At 49.2% G+C, this 21173-nt stretch overlaps 2 protein-coding genes across 9 annotated transcripts in view; one reads left to right on the top strand and one right to left on the bottom strand.

Moving 5' to 3' along the window:
• Window positions 1-21173, bottom strand: part of LOC122429593 (BOLA class I histocompatibility antigen, alpha chain BL3-7-like) — a 425948-nt gene that overhangs the window by 252391 nt on the left and 152384 nt on the right. The window lies entirely within an intron of this gene.
• LOC122429597 (MHC class I polypeptide-related sequence B-like) lies at window positions 12104-20312 on the top strand. Its single transcript, XM_043450067.1, has 6 exons — window positions 12104-12216; window positions 14826-15086; window positions 15342-15629; window positions 16215-16493; window positions 16600-16728; window positions 18933-20312. The coding sequence occupies exons 1-6, from the start codon at window positions 12135-12137 to the stop codon at window positions 19055-19057; spliced, it is 1164 nt and encodes a 387-aa protein (XP_043306002.1). The 5' UTR covers window positions 12104-12134; the 3' UTR covers window positions 19058-20312.

Genomic DNA, 21173 nt, shown 5'->3' with positions numbered 1-21173 from the left:
AGCTACGCTCAATTGCACAAACTGCTTCCCATGTATTTGCATGTCTATACAGGACCGCATAGCTGTAGTTATACATTTTGAATTTTTTTTTTCATTATGAATTATTTTCAATCTTGTTTTTGAAAACTTCACTATAATCAATAAATAAGTTTATATATTATAAACTCTCCTTAAAATCTGCTCTTACTAGCTGTATACTATTAAAAAAAATATACCCACTCTTCTGTATCTTTTTTCTACCTTTACAAATAAAGTTTGATTAACATTCTTTTTTTACTTTTATTTTTTATTTTTGGTTGCCCTCATGGCTTGCAGGATCTCAGTTCCCCAACCGGGGACTAAACTCAGGACACAGCAGTGAGAGTGCTTAGTCTTTACCACTGGACCACCATGGAATTCCTTGATTAATATTCTTATCCTGAGATTGTTCCTCTGTGGTCTAGTTGGGATTCAGAGCTTTGACTGCAGAGGCCCAGGTTCAATCCCTGGTTGGGGAACTGAGATACTGCTAAGCCACCTGGCAAGGCCAAAATTTTTAAAAAATAAAATGTGCATACCTAAACATTATTCTGTATTTTATTTTAAAATGATGGATTTCTTGAATAAAAATCACTGGGTCAAAGAGCATGAACATTTTTTTTTTTTTTGGCTGCATCAGGTCTCAGTTGTGGCAGGATCTTTTGTTGTGGCCCACTGACTCTCTAGGTGTGGGTGGGTCCAGGAGTTCTAAGGCTCATAGTTGCGGTGCACTGGCTTATCTGTGCCCACATGTGGGATCCTACTTCCTGGGCCAGGGACTGAACCAGGGTCGCCTGGATTACAAGGTGGAATCTTAACCGCTGGGTCACCAGGAAAGTTTTGCATGAATATTTTTAAGGCTTGCCATACATGTTTTCGGGGCTTCCCAGGCGGTTCAGTGAGTAAAGAATCTACCTGCAATGCAGGAGACACAGGAGATGCAGGTTCAATCCTGGATCAGGAAGATCCCCTGGAGGAGGGCGTGGCAACCCACTCCAGTGTTCTTGCCTGGAGAATCCCTTGGACAGAGAAGCCTGGCAGGCAACAGTCAATAGGGTCAAAAAGAGTCAGACACAACTAAAGCGACTGAGCACACTGGCAGCCTACATGTTTTCAACTTGTTTTTTGAAAGCACTGTGCCAGCTTGCAGTCAACCCATATTTATTGAACCCCTACTATGTACTGGGACTGTTCTAGATTCGAGAGATGCAAGTGGTAACAAATAGCCAAAGTTCCTGATTTTTTTTTTTTTAATAATTTAAAAAACTTCGCAGGTTTAAGGACCAATGGCAGAACAGAATTCTGTGATTGGTAGCGTGTTGATGAACACCTTGATGTAGGACCCTGAGAATTTGGGATAATCAATATCGGGATCTGCTTAATATATGCTACCAATATTGAAAACCCACATCAATCACAACTATATTCCACATAATTCTTGTTAATGAGTTAATGGGAACAGATTCTTCTTAGTTTCATCATGGGATCAACTTTTCTTTACAGACTCAATTTTCATTCATTACCCTTCCAGCTCCATGGCACCTTACCCAAGCTTTCTGTGTCTCGTCATTTCTGTATTTATTTAGCCTTTCTCTCTCAGGTATGGATGTGCCCTGCTGTAACCCACATGACACTTACCTTTTGAGTGTGTTTTTCTGCTCTGTTCTTCTCAGCAGTTTCAGATTTTTCGTTTTCAATCTTCTCTGCTGTACCCCACCTGTCATGTTAGTTCACCCTGACAGATTATGCTTGCTTACCCTGACATACCATGCGTGGCATGCCCTGTTTTGCCCTGTATTATTCCAACTTGCTCAGCTTTTCCTTCTCTGAGGCATCTCTCCCATGCCCTATATTTTCCTTCTCTTTCTGAATTTTACCTTGACCAAAAGTTTACCCTTCCCTGGTCATCCCGCCCCTCTTGGCCCGTCTCAAATCTTTCTTACTGTACTGTTTGGCTTGAACCTACCCTACAGTTTCCAGTGTGTACTACTGTAACCAAGTCCAAGCTCTCTCTGCTCGCCGCACAATAGGCCAATAAATCCAAGAGACAAGGTGTTAGGGCAAGGAATCCAACTTTATTTGGAGAGCCAACTGACTAAGAAAACGGCAGACTAATGTCTCTAAATAACCATCTTGTTGAAGCCTGGATGCCAGGTTCTTTTATGGATCAGAAATGGGGATGCTGTGAGGAAACAGAGTAAAAAGACTACTTAATTCTTGCAAATATCTCCTAGAATGACAAGACTCAGGCAGGGGATGGTTGTTAGTTTTGCTTCCTTACAGTCATTTCAGAGGTGGTATGAAATGGACTATCTCCTGCCCTATCAATAAACAAAGATATCACACCTCTCCATGATTCCTGCCCTCCTACCCGCCCCCTGAGCCACATGAACTTCTGAGCCACTCCGGTAAGCATCAGACAAGTGGTGTCATTTCCCACACAAAAACCCAAGAATGTCACAGTCCCTCACAGGTGGGGACGCTCAGGTTATCTCCCTGTGATGTAAACAAAGTCACTTTAGTCTAAGGGTCAGGAGGAGGAGAGACAGGGTTCCCTGAGGCAGGCTACTATATATGCCTGTATTAACAGCAACGCAGGAAGCCTGGGTTTGATCCCTGGGTTTGGATGATCCCCTGGAGGAGGGCATGGCAACCCACTCTAGTATTCTTGCCTGGAGAATCCCCATGGAGAGAGGAGCCTAGCTGGCTACAGTCCATGGGGTCAAGAAGAGTGGGACACAACTGAGCAACTAAGGCCAGCACATATTCATTTATTGTTGTTCTGGGTCCAACAACACAAGAAAAGACTCTAGACATGGACATCACCAAATGGTCAACACCAAAATCAAATTAATTATACTCTTTGCAGCCAAAGATAGAGAACTCTAGACAGTCAGCAAAAACAAGACCGGGAGCTGACTGTGGCTCAGATCATGAATTCAGACTGAAATTGAAGAAAGTGGGGAAAATCACTAGCCATTCAGGTATGACCTAAATCAAATCCCTTATGATTATACAGTGGAGGTGAGAAATAGATTTAAGGGACTAGATCTGATAGACATAGTGCCTGATGAACTATGGATGGAGGTTTGTGACACTGTACAGGAGACAGGGATCAAGACCATCCCCAAGCAAAAGAAATGCAAAAAGGCAAAATGCTGTCTGAGGAGACCTTACAAATAGCTGTGAAAAGAAGAGAAGCAAAAAGCAAAGAAGAAAAGGAAAGATATACCCATTTGAATGCAGAGTTCCAAAGAATAGCAAGGAGAGATAAGAAAGCCTTCCTCAGTGATCAGTGCAAAGAAATAGAGGAAAATAATAGAATGGGAAAGACTAGAGATCTCTTCAAGAAAATTAGAGATACCAAGGGAACATTTCATGCAAAGATGGGCTCAATAAAGGACAGAAATGGTATGACCCTAACAGAAGCAGAAGATATTAAGAAGAGGTGGCAAGAATACACAGAAGAACTGTACAAAAACATCTTCACGACCCAGATAATCATGATGGTGTGATCACTCACCTAGAGCCAGACATCCTGGAATGTGAAGTCAAGTGGGCCTTAGGAAACATCACTTCAAACAAAGCTAGTGGAGGTGATGGAATTCCAGTTGAGCTATTTCAAATCCTAAAAGATTATGCTGTGAAAGTGCTGCACTCAATATGCCAGCAAATTTGGAAAACTCAGCAGTGGCCTCAGGACTGGAAAAGGTCAGTTTTCATTCCAATCCCAAAGAAAGGCAATGCCAAAGAATGCTCAAACTACCGCACAATTGCACTCATCTCACACGTTAGAAAGTAATGCTCAAAATTCTCCAAGCCAGGCTTCAGCAATATATGAACCATGAGCTTCAGATGTTCAAGCTGGTTTTAGAAAAGGCAGAGAAACCAGAGATCAAACTGCCCACATCCACTGGATCATCGAGAAAGCAAGAGAGTTCCAGAAAAACATCTATTTCTGCTTTATTGACTATGCTAAAGCCTTTGCCTGTGTGGATCAAATAAACTGTGGAAAATTCTGAAAGAAATGAGAATACCAGACCACCTGACCTGCCTCTTGAGAAATCTGTATGCAGGTCAGGAAGCAACAGTTAGAAATGAACAGTTAGAACAACAGGCTAGTTCGAAATAGGAAAAGGAGTTCCTCAAGGCTGTATATTGTCACCCTGCTTATTTAACTTATATGCAGAGTACATCATGAGAAACGCTGGGCTGGATGAAGCACAAGCTGGAATCAAGATCGTTGGGAGAAATATCAATAACCCCAGATATGCAGAGGACACCACCTGCATATGGCAGAAAGTGAAGAAGAACAAAAGAGCCTCTTGATGAAAGTGATAGAAGAGAGTGAAAAAGTTGGCTTAAAGCTCAACATTCAGAAAACTAAGTCATGGCATCTGGTCCATCACTTCATGGCAAATAGATGGGGAAACAGTGGAAACAGTGGCTGACCTTATTTTGGGGGCTCCAAAATCTCTGCAGATGTGACTACAGCCATGAATTAAAAGATGCTTATTCCTTGGAGAGAAAGTTATGACCAACCTAGATAGCATATTAAAAAGCAGAGAATTACTTTGTCACAAAGGTACATCTGAGTCAGGCTATGGTTTTTCCAGTAGTCACGTATGGATGTGAGAGTTGACTGTAAAGAAAGCTGAGTGCCGAAGAATTGATGCTTTTGAACTGTGGTGTTGGAGAAGACTCTTGAGTCCCTGGACTGCAAGGAGACCCAGCCAGTCCATCCTAAGGAGATCAGTCCTGGGTGTTCATTGGAAGGACTGATGTTGAAGCTGAAACTCCAATACTTTGGCCACCTGATGTGAAGAGCTGACTCATTTGAAAAGACCGTGATGCTGGGAAAGATTGAGGGCAGGAGGAGAAGGGGATGACAGAGGATGAGACGGTTGGATGGCTGACTCAGTGGACATGAGTTTGAGTAAACTCCGGGAGTTGGTGATGGACAGGGAGGCCTGGCGTGTTGCAGTCCATGGGGTCGCAAAGAGTGGACTCGACTTAGCAACTGAACTGAACTGAACTGGGTCTTTGTTGCTGTGAGCAGACTTTCTCTAGGGGCAGCAAGTAGGAGTTCTCTTGTTGTGAGCACAGGCTCTCGGTGCACAGGCTTCAGTAGTTGCAGCACTCGGGCTCAGTGCTTGTGGTACACGGCTAAGTTGCTGCATTGCCTGAGCAATCTTCCCGGACCAGGGATGAAACCCATGTCCTCTGCATTGGCAAATGGATTCTCATCTACTGGACTATCACAGAAGCCTGAAGGTTCTTATTTTAAAGAATATATATTTCAGTGATACAGATGACAAAAACAAATATTCTGATATCACTGATAACTGCTCTGGAGAAAATTAAGGCTGGGCTAGAAGATTGGCAGTGGCGCTAGCAGGGGCAATAATTCAGGGTTTGTTAGACACCACGATTCTGAGGCCTTGACCTTGGGCCACTGGACCAGAGACCTGAATGGAAGGGGGAACCAACCAGGTGAGTTTCTGGAGAAGGGGTACATTTGTGGAGTCACAGCAGGGCCAGGAGCCCTGTACAGGACCGAGCAGTGTTAGAGGCCCGTGTGTGTCGACGAAGGAGCTGGGCTGAGAGTGGTGGACTGAGGCTAGGGTGGCCAGAGGGGCCCTGTCATGAGGGGCTTGTCGGCAGTGATGAGGGGCTGGGAGTTCATTCTAAGAAGGGTAGACACTGCAGTGTTCTTCGGAGTGTGGTGGCGAGGACATGCTCTAATTCACAGCTTAAAAGATCATATCGTCATTTAAAATGTCAATTTAAAAGGTCAATTTAAAAGATCATTCCCTGGCAGTCCAGTAGTTAAAAATCTGCCTTCCAATGCAGGAAACTCTCCCTGGTCAGGAAACTAAGATCCCACATGGCTGGGAGCAACTAAGCAACTAAGAATTCAAGAAGATCCTACTTTTGCCCCAGGAATAACCTCCCTGTGGGCAGCTGAAGATCCAGGGTCCTTTCTGAGGCTCCCGGGATGTAGGGGCTACTGAGCTATAGCCCTAAATAGAGTTATCCTTTCTACCTAACACGTCCCACAAAGAATTACAGCCAGCTTCAGAGATCTCATCTGAACTAGCATTTTGGTTTTCTGGTGTTGGTTTGTTTGAGCATTTGTGTCACAAAGATTTTCTCTTAATGATATTTCTTTGAGGGAATTTGACCCCCACCCTAGATGACTCTGGGGCTTCTCTGGTGGCTCAGTGGTGAAGAACCCACTCACCAATGCAGGAGACCCAGGTTCGATCCATGGTTTAGGAAGATCCCCTGGAGAAGGAAATGGCAACCCACTCCAGTATTCTTGTCTGGAAAATCTCATGAACAGAGGAACCTGGCAGGCTACAGTGCATGGGGTCGCAAAGAGCTGCACACAACTTAGCGACTAAACAATAATAGTTCTACATCTTCATCGTGGTGACATGGGCATGTCAATTGGCAAAACTCAACCAACTCTGTTTCAAATAGGTGTTTTATGTAAAGTATGTACTTTCAAAGTTGATTTTTAAAATATAAATCTCTTTGGAATGAGTCTTTTGGTTAGGTAAACAAAAGAAACAGGACACTGAGAGGGTAACAGGCAGGAAGGCCAGGGGTCTCCAAATGGAGGAAAGAGGCTGTAAGTGCCAGACATTTTTATCTCTCTTAAGCGGCAGGAAGAAACAAACCAGCGATCTGTTTTTCCTTCTCTATACAAATTTAAAAGGAGGTTTCTCTTAACATTCTGTGTTGCCATGACACCTGGTCTCACCTAAAGCTAACCACTCTCAAACTTTGAGTTAACCAATACATGACTTTTTTGTATGGAAATGTGGTCTTTAGCTATGTTAATGAACCCCAGACTCAATCTTCAAGTTGGTTCCGCTAAATGGCCTAACTTACTTCCTCAGGTATTGTTCTCCTAATCTATGTAAACGGAACTATTTGTTGGTATTCTGCCCTTCTAAAAGATTCAAGTCAATCGTTTTATGGCCTGGGATAAATTATCTGATGCCATTCTAAATTTTATGACATTCCTTTCATTTCATTAACAGACTGTGAGTGACTATATAACATACAGCTAAAGACTAGGAGGGGGGTACTCTTTTGCCCCCTTCTGATGCCTATGTCAGAAGCTTTCCCTATCTCCTTTATACTTTAATAAAACTTTATTACACAAAAGCTCTGAGCGATCCAGCCTCGTCTCTGGCCCCGGATTGAATTCGTCTCCTCCGGAGGCCAAGAATCCCGCGTCTTATCGTTCAGCAACAACCTTTCAACACCTTGTCTTTTTGCTGAGAGCTATGCCTTGCCCATCTGGAGGGAGAGACTAGGCCATTTACTCCCCAGTGGTTGGGCAGTAACAAAAACAGCCGTCTACGTATGCATTCAGAGAGCGACCAAACAGTTACAGCAAACTTGAAAAAAAAGACAGATCTAGATGAAGAATAAAGATGTTAGAAATCGTAAAATTACAGTTAAAAATTCATCTTCCCTGTAGCTTTTTTCTCCCTTTCTCCTATCTTTTTCTTTTTTCAACCTTTCCCCTTCCCTCCTTCCTTTTCCACTCCCACTTATACAGTTTATCCCCTCGTTTTCAAGCACACGTCACTCATCTGGGGCCGGTCAAGGACCAAAGCCCAAGTCAGAGCTCACTCTGGCATTTTGCAAAGGCTGAAGCACCTCACGGCTCTGCAGCTATTGTATCGTTTCAGGAAGTCACCCCGGTCTTTGAAGGAAGTCACTCTGGGTCTAGTTTCCTCCCTAACGTTGACAGAACCTCAGTGTGTGTATATTTTCCTGGATCCTCAGTTTCTGCTTGCCTCTGCCGTGGGCGGGACCGGATTCAAAGGCCAGCTCCGCTGCGGACTCTTTCCTTCCCGGGGCGACGCGAGGCGGCGGGGAATGTACTTGGATCCTAGAATTCCAGAGCGGCCCCGTGGGCTCGGGCGCTCGGGAAAAACCTATTCAGAATCGACCCAGAGAGTGCTTGAAATAAATCGGGTTCCGGTATCTCCCTTCGGACCTACAACTGGGAATTTCCGTGGACCCGGACAGATCTGCGTTTTCACAGCCTGCAGACTGCAGATGTTAATTGTTGAGCAGTTTGAGAACGAGAAACCTAAATGCAGCTCACTCCTCTCCCAGCCTGCCCATAAATTCCTTCATTCTGCTTTTTTTTTTTTTTTTTTTAATCCACGAACAGCATTTCTTCCCTTTAAGCCAGAGTTAGAGGGGAGGGGTGATCTTCCGAGGGTTTGCCGAGCCCCGCCCTGGGTTATGTAAACTCCCAACTGTCGGGTCGTTTTCTGTTTCCTTTCCCAACCTTGTAGTGGTACCAGACGTCTGCGGAGAGAAAGAGGCCCGTGTGCCGGTGAGTCCAGGGGTACAAAAGGAAGAATGGAGAAAAAGTAGTTTATAGAGCAAAGCAGGGGAGTCTGGAGGCCGGGTGGGTGGATGAAAAGCACTTGGTACCCCGGACTAGCTGCGATGTGTGCTGGGGGAGGAGCCCCCCAGTCTGGACTCCTACTTCCCACGCAGAATAGTTGGCTTTATCTCTCATTACAATAATCCCGAAATGCTGGGAAACAAACGTAGCATGGTAACGTTAGTATTAAAATTCTTTGAGGGGAGAGGGAGAGGGTTCACCTAAGTGAACCGGCTTGCTGGAGCAGCCAAACCCAGCAAGTCTTGGAAAGAAGACTGACTTGGAGGAAAAGGCTTGTCTAGCTGTCAGGAGAGGTGGCTTCCATCTGCCTGTCTATACCTTCACTACTCATTTATTTATTTATTTTTGGCTGCTCTGAGCCTTTGTTGCTGCACGGGGGGCTTCTCTAGTTGCCAGGAGCTGGTCTAGAGCGGGGAGGGGGTGTTCCGTAGTTGTGGTGAACCAGTGAAGTTGCTCAGTCGTGTCCAACTCTTTGGGAGCCCGTGGACCGTAGCCTACCAGGCCCCTCCATCCATGGAATTTTCCAGGCAAGAGTACTGGAGTGGGTTGCCATTTCCTTCTCCAGGGGATCTTCCCGACCCAGGGGTCGAACCCAGGTCTCCGGCATTACAGCAGGCGCTTTACTGTCTGAGCCACCAAGGAAGCCCAGTTGGTACAGGGGCTCAGCTGCTCCCGGGCCTGTGGAGTCTTCCCAGACCAAGGATGGAACCCATGTTCCCTGCATTGGGAGGCAGACTCCATCCACTCTTCTACTCTGGGGGAGGTCCACTTTCACTTGTGGGCTTTAGCAGTGAAAAAGATCTCTCTGGGATGGGACAGGATCCAATCTCTGACCTGCTAAATAAATTATGATGGTCAAAGTAATTAACAAAACTGATGTGAAATCTAAGATGTGTTAAAACTTTCTGAGGCATGACATTTGGGTCCACAGCAAAAGTATTGCATAAGGATCTTAGTGGAATGGTTAGTAATGAGAGGCAGAGTACAACTTTTTAAAAGCATTTGCGGGGACGCAAACATGAAATGAACACAGTTCCTGATCCCAAAGTGACTCATTGTCTAATGGGGGGGTGTATAAAATGGTCAGATGGGGTTCAAGGCAGGGCACACTTGGTTCCATCAGCATTTCAACAAGGGCTAGACCAGTTATTCTAAAACTGGATTCAGTGAGGGGGCTTTAAAGGATAGGAAGCCGAAGTCCAACCCAAGGGATACTAATTCAATTGGTTTTGGCCATGGCCTAGAGATACGGACAGTAAAAACTCTCCAGGTGGTTCTATAAGCAGTCAAGTTTGAGGACCATGGTGGACATATTCCAAAGACCAAAAGATGGCTTTGGGGATAAAGCACAGCTTTCAGTAGAAGAAGACTTTCAGGATTGCATTATTGGTATTTTTGAAATATAGTTCATATATCACTTAATTCACCCTTTTAAAGCAAACAGTTAAGTAGTTTTTAGTATAATCCCAAGATTGAGTCACCCTTACCACCATCTAATTGGGATGCTCTTTTAGGATCTGTTGTTCTGATGGGCTGGAAGGCAGAGGAGAGTAACCCATAGGAGAGTGATATGTAAGCAGTGGCATCCTGATGTCACAGAGAAATGGAAAATGGTGCCACCTAGCTGGTTGTGGCAGCTGCCACTTAACGATGGAGTAGAGACATTGTGTGTTAATTCTGCAGATGAGGCAGCTGTGGATGGCTGTGGCCTTACAGTTATAAATGGGAACAGACCTGTGTTTAGGAAGGCTTTGCGGTTCTCTAGGCTGAGGTAGATGAAAACTTGGACTAAGGTAGCCGCTGTGGGATTGAAAAGGGGTTGGAGGAGCTGACTGTGAATCCATGAGAGCCAGGGGGATGGGGGTCAGAAGGGACCAAGCTGGTGATGCTTAAAGAGATCTAGGAGAGGCTGGTGTGTGGAGTTTGCTTGTAGACCTGTTGGGTTTGAGGGGAGGATGGGCCCAGAGGTGCAGACATCCTGAGGCAGGTTGGAAAGGGAATCTGGAGAGGCTAGTGTTGGAGTGGATCATGGGGAGTCATCTCACTGACCCTGTGATTCCCCAGGGGCTGAACCAAGAGTCTCCTTGGGAGAATGCGGATACTTATAGGATGAGGCCACCAGAAGACATGTAGCAGTCAGTTGGAGGAGGAGAAGGAGATTAGAGGGAGGGGATGTTTGTATATTTATGTCTGATTCATGTTGTTGTACAGCAGAAACCAACCATTGTAAAGCAGGTGTCCTCCAATTAAAAATAAATTTTTTAAAAAATGAAAGAAGAGAGAGAGAAGGGTTTAGACTCTGAGTCATTCATCCAGGGTAGTGACTTCTGAGAGGCAGAGTTGCTGGAATCTGCAAATCTGGTCTCAGCAGACTTTTTGTTTGTTTTCTCAGCAGCAGTGATTCTTCCTTGTGGTGCCTGGTCTGTTCCGTGCTTGGCTGGGACTTTCTTTCCTTGCAGAGGTTCTCTAGTTGGGCTGAACAGGCTTCTCATTCAAGGTGCCTTTGCCTTGTGGAGCAGGAGTTCTAGAGCACCCTGGCTTCAGTGGTTGCGGCTCAAGGGTTGAATTGCTGTTCACAGGCTTAGTTTCCCTGAGGCATGTGGGATCTTCCCAGACCAGGTATGGATCCCGTGTCCCCTGTTCTGGCAGGCAGATTCTTAACCACTGGACCACCAGGGAAGACCCTGGCTGGTCTCAGTAAATAAACTGTTGCCAGTAACTCTGCTGTGCGAGGTGGAGGGAGGTGGAGGTGGGTTGGGTTGGAAGAGAAGTTGTGTCTAAAGGAAGAGCCCCAAATGGCTGGAAACGTTGAGGTGTCTCTAAAGCTCACCCTCCGTCTCACCTCCCTGGCTTTTCTAGCCTTCAGGCTTTTAAAATCACTGCAGATGGTGACTGCAGCCATGAAATTAAAAGACGCTTACTCCTTGGAAGGAAAGTTATGACCAACCTAGGTAGCATATTAAAAAGCAGAGACATTACTTTGCCAACAAAGGTCCGTCTAGTCAAGGCTATGATTTTTCCAGTAGTCATGTATGGATTCGAGTTGGACTATAAAGAAAACTGAGCCCAGAAGAATTGATGTTTTTCAACTGTGGTGTTAGAGAAGACTCTTGAGAGTCCCTTGGACTGCAAGGAGATCCAACCAGTCCGTCCTAAAGGAGATCAGTCCTGGGTTGGAAGGACTGATATTGAAGCTGAAACTCCAAAACTTTGGCCACCTGATGCGGAAAGCTGACTCATTTGAAAAGACCCTGATGCTGGGAAAGAGTGAAGGCACGAGGAGAAGGGGACGACAGAGGCTGAGATGGTTGGATGGCATCACTACTCAATGGACATGAGTTTGGGTAAACTCCGGGAGTTGGTGATGGACAGGGAGGCCTGGCGTGCTGCCGTCCATGGGGTCGCAAAGAGTAGGACATGACTGAGCCACTGAACTGAACTGAGAAGCGGAAGGAGATCGGCTAACCTAGCAGAAGGCCGGGGCGGGGCGAGGCCGGGCCGGGGGCGGGGCCGGGGGCGGGGCCGTGGCCGTGGCGGGACCGCGGGCGGGCTGCCGGGGCCACGGCAGGTGAATGGAATTGCGGGTCCGACTTCATCACAGCTCAGTTCCCCGCCGCGCTTCCTCGGATCCGTAGCTTTCGTGCGGTCCCGGAGCCTCTGGCAGGGAGACATGATCTGGGCCATGGGACTCTCTCTTTTCTGGCCGTTTCTAGCCGGCGCTGCCTTTTTTGTGCTCCCGGGTACCGCCGCCGGTGAGTGGGGTTCATTGAGGTCTCAGTCCGGACGGAGCCCGGGGTGGTTTCAGGGGTCCGTGTGGTTAGTATTCGATGGGATTCGGTGAGCGTCGCGGGCACCGTCTCAACTGCGGCGGGGGTTGGGCGAATAGAGGAGTTGGTGGGGGTGGGAGGAAGGTGAGGGCCGGGGTGGGGGGGGTGTAAGGTCAAGGAGCGGCCGGGAACTTCACTCGGTGTGTGGCGAGCACTGCATCCCGCTTTTCAGTCTCTTTCCAGTTCCTAGCCTCTGCTCTCCCTGCCCTACCTGCCTTCCCCGGGTTTCCTCCTCATCACATGTCTCAGTCCTCAGATTCCCCTAATTGACAAGGCAGCCTGGTCCCCCCCCCGCTCCTTGTCGCTGCCCCCCCCCCCCCGCCTCACTCCCCCCCCCCTCACCTCCCCGCCCCGCTGCTCTCTTGAATGGCGCCCAAGTTTCTTCCAGGTCTCAGGCTCAGGCGATCACTTCTTAGCCGTCTGTGGGGCGCCCTCTTCGGCCCCTGAAAGTTGTCCTCTCCTATTCTTAGCTCTGCCGTCTCTTTTTTCTGGCCGCTGGAAACAAGGAGTTTCCAGGCAGGCGGCGTTAAAGGTCCTCAGCCCCGAGAGTTAGGGCGCTTCTTCTAGTGACCGGGCCTCTGGGAAGGGGCAAGCTCGATCCACACTCTTCTTACTGCTATGGGCACTGTGGCGGCTCCTGAATCGCTGACGGAGGTTAGGTCTGCGGGCTTTGGGACCAAAGGATTCTTCCTGGATTTCAATGCTCTCCCCTCCCCTCCCCTCCCCCCTTACCCCCCCCCCCCCCCCACTAACGTGAGCTCTAATTTTCCGCTGTGCCTGTGGTCCCACAACTGAATGTCTCCTTACCACCTCGCTCGCTGGCCCTCGAGCCCCCTCAGGATTTGCGCTCCCCTCTCCGTGCTGCCCCCTCCCCTCTACCGTTCTCCGATCTCTTCCTAGGGCGTCCCCACCCTCATCCCTTTTCCCGCTACAGGGCCCTCCCCTCCCCTCATGGGTCTTTTCCTGCGAGGATCGGTCACCTCAAGGCTTCTACCTGCCTTCAGCTTTCACTAACCTTACTTTTCCTGGGATGACTTGGATTTTCCCCTCCAAATAGGTGATGCCCTATTATCATCACCAGGGGGAGCTCTCCTGCCAATGATCCCTGGGCCTTGAGCACAGAGCCCAGCCCCTGGGAGGAGGACCTGTCCCCCACTTGACACCCATCCTCCTACCTCTGCCCCCGTGAAACCACCTGCTCTTGGCCCTCGTCCAAGGGGGGCCTTTCACCCAACATGGCCCCTGCCCCACTCCTGCATCCTAAACCTCACCCTCTGGATTCCTCCACTCTCCAGGCCACAGGTGCTGGACTACACTTGCCCCAGTCCCTCTGCAGCTCCCCTCATGGCACCTTGCCCTGCTCCCAGCCTTGTCCGAGTGCCTTGGACCCTCACCAAGTTCTCATCAATCACAGGCCCCCTGGGGCCCAGAATCTCCACCTTACCCTCACTCTCCCTCACCCAGGGCGTCCCTCCTCTTCTGTCTTTACCTTAACCCAAGATGGGGGGGGGGGTCACCCCTGAGCCATGCTCATCCCTTGCCCCTCAATCCCAAGCCCTCACCACATCTCCTCTGCAGTCTCTTCCCCTCCCCCACAGTAGGAATACTGCCCTTGGTCCACTGCCCACCTCCTTAGCCTTCATCACCCTCTCTTTGGTTCCACGACCCCCGTGGGCTCTATCTCAGTCTTGTATCCAAAATCCTTGTTTATGCCGCTAGGTCAGCAGGCCTTTCCTACAGGGAGTCTTCTCCCAGGCCCCCACCCCTGCTTGCTGGATGCCTGACCCTGACCCTCTGTAGAGGTGTGACGTCACTCCCTCCAACCCCTCCCACCACGTAGGTGCTTCCCAGTGTGCACCTTGGCCTTCAGTTCTATCTTCTCTTGCCACCCTACTCCTAATTCTCCATGACCCTTGTGCACATGGACTGACTCCTCCCAGGGGACACCCCCCACCCGGGGCCTCACCAGGCCTCTTTGCACTCTGGGCCCAGACCCACTCCTTCACCTCCCCCAGCTTACTGGCCACCTTCATCTCTCTTGGGGCCACAGCCCAGCCCCTCAGGCCCCTCTCCCTCCTGCCTCAGCCTCCCTGGAGCCCGCCTTGTCCATGATGAGCCTGCAACAGGGGCGGCAGCTCTCCATCTCACCTGACCCCCCCTCTGACCAGGGATCCCTCTGGTCCTGGGTCTGACACTGCCCTTCCCTCCCTCCGACTCCACCTCCCCTCTCCCTCTTCCTGCCTCTCCCCTTGCCCTCCTGCCTGGACCCTTAGGGAGCCGACGCCTCCCTGCCCTGGCACTTGTCCTACATGTGTGTCCATCTCCACCCTCTCCCTCTGCTCCTCCATTCCCCTCTCCCTCCTTCTCTTTCCCACTTTTCCTGTATGGAAATCCTCATTCTGGTCCCTTGAACAGATGCATGTTCTCCATCCTCAGCACCTGGAGCAGGTCAGGACACAGAACTTGTCTGTTAAACATCTGATGTGCACTTGTCTCCCACAAAGCAGCTTCATCTGTGGTTCCTCCTTCCCCAGGATCCCACAGGCTTTCTTACAACACTACGGTGCTGTCCCGGGATGGCTTTGTGCAGTCCAGGTTTTTTGCTATGGGATACCTGGATGGTCAGAACTTCTTGAACTATGATCACAAGAAAGGCAGGGCAGAGCTCTGGGGACAGTGGGCTGAAAGGCTGGGAGCAGAGACGTGGGAGACGGTGTCCAAGGACTTGAAAGAGACATGGATGGAGCTCAGAAAACTTCTAGCAGAAATCCTGTCCCTGCAGGAGGAGAAAAGAGGTGAGAGGGCAGAGGGGGCAAGAGTGCTGTGGGCCATTTTCTAGGAGGGTCTGCAGCCCAGAGCACGGGCCTCTTTCCTCTGAATTTGGGGATGGGGGTGGGGGTGAGGAATTGGGGTCTGTGAGTTCAGCAGCACAGGGAAGACATGGAGGGGAGCAGGGGGGAGCCCTCTATCTGGACTTTCTCGCTTGGGTGGGAGAACAGAGGCCCTCGGGACCAGAGGAGTCACTGCTCGGGGCGGTGGGGATGGGGCAGGCTTACATTCCCTCCAGGAGACCGTGGGCTGTGAGATCCGTGAAGACAGCCACCCCCGGGGCTTCCGGCTTCTCCACTTCGATGGGGAGCTCCTCCTCTCCTGTTACCAGGAGGCCCACGGATGTGCCCTGCCCCAGTCCTCGGCTCGGACCTTGGTCATGGAAATGGAGAAGTCCTGGGACACACGTGGCTTTCTAAGCAAGCATTACCGGGCGCACATGCAGGGAGAACTTTGTGGAAGACTGCGGGGCTATCTGGAATCCTGGACGGGCTTCATGGAGAGGACAGGTACTGACCCTGGGCCAGGCCCTTCCTCTGCCCCGATCTTGAAGCCTACCATCCCAACTTGCCCACGGAGCCCTTCCCTGTCCTCTGGGTGTGTATGTGCTCTGTTGGCGTGGTGTCCTGGGGTTTCTTTCCTGTTCTGTTAAATCCACTGTAGAAAGATGGGTCGGTTGGGGGGAGTGAACTGCCCCTGTGACATTCGTCCAGGGGAGCAGCGGGTCCTCTGGCAGAAACTGTACGAGGGGAGGTGGGTGTCAGGCAGCAGAGGAGGCCCTTAGATGGGAATGGGCCCCTGGCTCCCAGCCTGCCTGATTCAGAAAATTCCCTCTAGTTCCCAGGAGCCCACCCTTCACAGCCCCCTCCCCAGCATCAACAGTGGATCCAAGAGAGTGAGGCCCATCCCACCCCTCCTCTTCCCCGCCAGAGGACTTGGGCCCCAGGGTGCAGAACAGACTTGGAGCAGGCCTGGGGGGAAGAGGGCTCAGCCAGAGGTGACAGTGAGGAGGAGCAGCCCTGTGCGCCCCGTCCTCCTTCGAGGGAGCAGGGCTTGGCCGCGGGCCTCACTGGCTCTGTGCTTTCTCCCCACAGTGCCGCCAGCCGTGAATGTGACCCGCAGCCAGGACTCAGAGGGCATGGTCCACCTCACATGCAGAGCTTTTGGCTTCTTTCCCCGGAATATCTCAGTGGCCTGGTTTCGAGATGAGGAACCCATGAGCCGAGACATCCTGGAGTCTGGGGGTGTCCAGACTGATGGGAACGGGACCTACTACACCTGGGAAACCATAACAGTTCCCCAAGGAGAGGAGCAGCGGGTCAAGTGCCTTGTTGAACACAATGGGAATCACAGTACACACCTTGCACCCTTGGGTGAGCCTGGAGGGGGCCTGGGAGGGTCAGAGGCCAGGGTCAGGGAGAGGAGAGCAGGTTGTGGCTCTGGGATGCCCGGGTTGTATATAATAAGGTCCTTTTTCAGGAAACACCCTGGTGCACCAGAGATCACGGTGGATTGTGAGCGTTCGTGTTGCCGTTGTTTTGATCATCGGATTTTGTGTCTATTGTTATATTAAGAAGAGGAAGACAGTATCAGCTACAGGGAGGCCAGGTGAGAAATCTGGGCAGGGGTTGCTCTGCGTGAGATTCGGCAGCGATGAGGATTTTGGTTCCCTGCTCTGTTCTCTGCTCTCTTTGTTTTCTGTCAGGCTCACTGGGGCTTGTCTGGGGAGCATGTTTTGGATTATGTGCTGGTTGGGAGGGTCTAGGTGATCCAGGAACCAGAGAGAACCTTTAGTAAAGTGTCTGTACCTGGTGAGGAGGGGATAAAAACCTGAAGAGGAATTCAGAGGAAAGGTGATGACCGAAGTGCCTGTCTGCATTTCTCCCCCCGGATTTTCAGTCATTATTAAGAATCCAAGTGAAAGAATCATAAGGCTCAAACTAGGGGTCAGTGGATGGTCAGAGCCCTGCATGTGATGTGCCCTTGCCAGGCCCCACTTAGAGATGTCTGGCAGCCTCTCAAATTCCTCCTCCATGAACTATCTTCTGAGTTGAGTGTCTGCTGGATCACTCCCAGCTTGCACCTTTCGCAAGTTCCCATCAAGTGCCCCCATGCCAGCTGGGCTCTTTTTCCCCATAATATGAAGGACTAGTAGATATCCCTTGACCATTTGAGGAGAGGAGACCAGTCGATCCTCAGGCAACTGGGGTCACTGATTTTATCCTATCTCCAGGTTTTTCCTACCTAGCCCCTTGGGACACAGTCCAAGGGCTCTTTAGAGCAGGGCCCTGGGTCTGCGCTCCGTGGCCTCACCCTGCCCCCTGAGTCAGTTCCCTTGCTCGTGGTGGTCACTGCCTTGTCGATTTGGAGGAAGGGATGGTCACTTTGATTTCCCCATCATAGATTGGGTTGAGGGGAGAGGAAAAGAGAAGCAGAGCTTTGTGTGTGGCAAAGCGCAAAGGCAGAACGTGGAACAGTAAAAAAATGGCAGAGACTCGGCTTCTGTCGAGGCCACCTCTTCTGTGTCAGTTGCCTTGTTGGGGGCTTGGTTTCTTATCCCCAAACCTAATTCCCTTATCAGTCGGCCTTCGGCCTGGGCATACAGGGGTGGTTAGTTCTCACAGCAGCAGACTCTGTCCCTGTAGCACCCAGAGCAGGGACCCAGCAGATCTGTAGTTTCTCCTGCTCTTCTCCGGGGAACATCAATTCTGGTTCTTCTGGGGCATAAATGTTTGTCTTGTATGTATTGGGGCATTTGCCTGGAAAACTGTGAAAATCATGCGCTAATTTCTCAAAATCACTTTTGAAGTTTTTAGTGTTCAATAAAACTGTTTATGATTTCAAGTGGCAAACCTTCATAGGATGTCCATGCATATTAAATGAAACAGGAATTCAAATGGGGCGCTCCTGCTGGGAGGTGGAGGGTGGGATGGCAGTCCCAGGGTGCAGAGGGGGCCAGGTACAGCCTCATTCTGGGGAAATTCTCAAGAACCCCAATCCACATTGAAAAGCAGATCCCCTGCAGGTAGTGAGGGTGGGTCCTGGTTGACTCCCTGGCTGAGCAAGGCAGGAGGGCCTGCTCTGCCTCAGCCCAGCCCAGCACTTGGAGTGGAGCTGGGATTCCCAGGAAGGAGCAGGAAAGGCCAAGTGCAGCCTAGAAGCCTGGGCAGAGAGTGAGGGTTGGGGCGAGGACAGGGGTGCTCCAGGGTCCGTTCATGGGGAGAGTCCGCGGCAGCCCAGTGTTTCTAGACAGGGCTGCTGTCCCCTGGGCCTCCGGATGGGCTTTCCAGTTCGGAGCTGCTGGCTCAGGGCTGGGGATGAGGGGTAGGGGGGCTGCAGAAGGTGGAGATCAGGGTTGAGGCGGAGCCGGGCAGTGGAGCAGGTGCTTGTGCGGGTGAGGAGGCCAAGAACTGAGGAGAGAAAGGAGCTGTGTGTGTGTCCACTCCCGGGCTGGAGGAACATGGAGCTGGGTCCTGTCTGTGAGGGAGCCTCGCATTGTGTTAGAGAATGGATCTGGGTTCAAGGCGGAAAGGCCTTGGGTTTTCACTCCTGGATCTTGTCCTTGTGTCCTGCAACTTCTGTCCCTGTTGTGGAGGGTGGTGGCAGCAGGGACAGGTGATGATGTTGGTGGAGCCAGGGGAGGAGTTCAGCAAGAGCTGGGAAAAGGAGGCAAAAAAAGAACAGGTGTGTTCTTCCCTCAGAGGAAGGCAGAATCTGACTTTGAAGCAACTGAAGGAGAATCTCTGAGGGAATGAAAAGCATTATTCTGCAACCAGTTGGTCAGTTATTTATTGGTTTTTCTTTTTCCCCAGAGCCTATTAGCCTACAAGATCGGGATCAATTCCAGACTGAGCCAACTGATCATAATGGCCTCACACACCCAGGATTCCAGTCCTCGTGTCAGACTCAGCTCCTCAGTTTAACAGGGGAAGCTTAGAATCTGCAGCCAGGAGGCCTCAATTCAGTTCCTGGTTCTGGTCTTAATAGCACTTTTTCTTTTATGTGTGTTATTAATTTTATTATTTTAAAATTGTTTTTATTGTATATTTTATTTGTAACTGGAGAATACTTGCATTATAATGTATCGGTTTCTGCCACGCAGCACTGTGAATCAGCCCTAAGTCTACATGTATCTCCTCCCTCTGGAACTTCCCTCCCACCTTCCCCATCCCACCCCTCTAGGTCACTGAGCACCAGGCTGAGTACCTAGTCAGGTCCTGTTCCCTCCCTACTGGTGCACACGATGCACAGTAAGCTAATGGGAATAGAGAACTCATTCCATGTCTATTTATCCCAGTAGCTTTTTACACTCAGTGATGTGTATGTTTCAATGCTACTCTCAATTCATCCCACCCTCTCCTTCCCTCACAAGTCAATTCTCCACGTCTGCGTCTCTATTCCTGCTCTGTAAATAATTCATCAGTACCATTTTTCTAGATTCCATATAGATGTATTTTTTGTTTTATTATTATTATTTTTGAAGGTAGTTGATTTATAGTAGAACACATTTCTTCTTGAGGTCTCCATTTGTTCATCTATGAAATGAGAAAACTAGTATTTAGTTTGTTATGGTTGGGATGATTAAAACCGATAATATATTTGACATGGTTACTGTTGAGGATGAGTGTCCTGAGCTGAGAGAATAAAGGAGCCCAGAACATGGAGGGCTGGGCAGCATCTCCCTCCATGAGCTCAGGCTGATTTCCACAGGGCAGACGGGAGGTGAGACTTCTCCATCGGACCCTCAGTCGTTCCTGACTTCTGGTCAGGGGACACACAGGTGAGCGATACTCTCCTTGGTCAGGACCACCTTAGCCTCACCCAGGTAAAGCATTTGTGGCAGCGTGTTCTAAGGGGCACCTCCCACAGACCCGAGACAGATGACAGGAGCACTTTCTGCAGCAGGACTGGACTGGAAGCAAGAGGGTGACGAAGGGCTCTCCTAGTCAAGGCCTGTTCCCTCCCTGCCTGGTGCACACGATGCACAGTAAGGTAATGGGAATAGAGAACTCATTCCATATCTGTTTATCCAAATGGGATGATATATTCTTTCATGGTTTTATTCAAGGTTAATGTCATTCACGCAGTTGTGCATGCATGTTTCCATTCGAGTAGTTTTGCATTTTAGTAAACTCTCAAGTGTCATTTGTTGTACTCAGCTTTCATTAAGCATAAACTTTCATCCTCATTCATTTTCTTGTGTGATTATTTCATCAAAGGCACCACTGGCTGTAAATTAAGAAGTCAAATATCTGTGCATGATTTCTCATGATACAGACTCTTATTATAATCCTGATTCTTCTCAATTTCTGCTTTCTCATAGGAAAGCAGACCACTTTGAATAATGTTTAGCTGATTCTTTTGGCTTTTATTTCCAAATCTCTAAACACGATGCCTTATTAGAACCACTGCTTGATTTTTCTGTCACAGCCACTGTCTGTCGCATCACACAGGGGCTGATGCAATAGTTAAGTCATTGCTTTCTTTCAGTCTTCCCATTCCTTCAGTTTCCCACTTTATTTATAGATTGATCATACTTAGTTCATTCAGCTTTTTCTTTTCCATGACTAATACACAGGTCAACTAAAAAGATGTTCAACTAAAGACTTGTGAGTTAAGTTTTATTTGGGGCAAAATGAGGACTGCAGCCTGGGAGACAGCACCTCAGATAGCTCTGAGAAACAGCTCCAAAGAGGTAGGGAGGGAAGGTCAGTATATATGATTTTGGTAAAGGGGGAGTTCAGTGCAATCAAGTACATATCTTCCCAAGATTTTCTGCTAGTCACAAGGAGCTGATCTCACCATGAAAGGATTTAATGCTTTTCTACATATGAGGAAATGAAGCGATCCAAAGGACTGGAAAAGGTCAGTTTTCATTCCAATCCCTAAGAAGAGCAATGCCAAACAATATTTAAACTGCTGTACAATTGTACTCATTTCACATGCTGGCAAAATTATGCTCAAAATTCTTCAAGCTAGGAGTCAGCAGTATGTGAACTGAGAACTTCCAGATGTACAAGCTGGGTTTAGAGAAGGCAGAGGAACCAGAGATC

Source organism: Cervus canadensis, chromosome 28 (genome assembly GCF_019320065.1).
Source record: "Cervus canadensis isolate Bull #8, Minnesota chromosome 28, ASM1932006v1, whole genome shotgun sequence".
NCBI lineage: Eukaryota > Metazoa > Chordata > Mammalia > Artiodactyla > Cervidae > Cervus > Cervus canadensis.
This window is presented reverse-complemented; position numbering and strand designations above follow the sequence as displayed.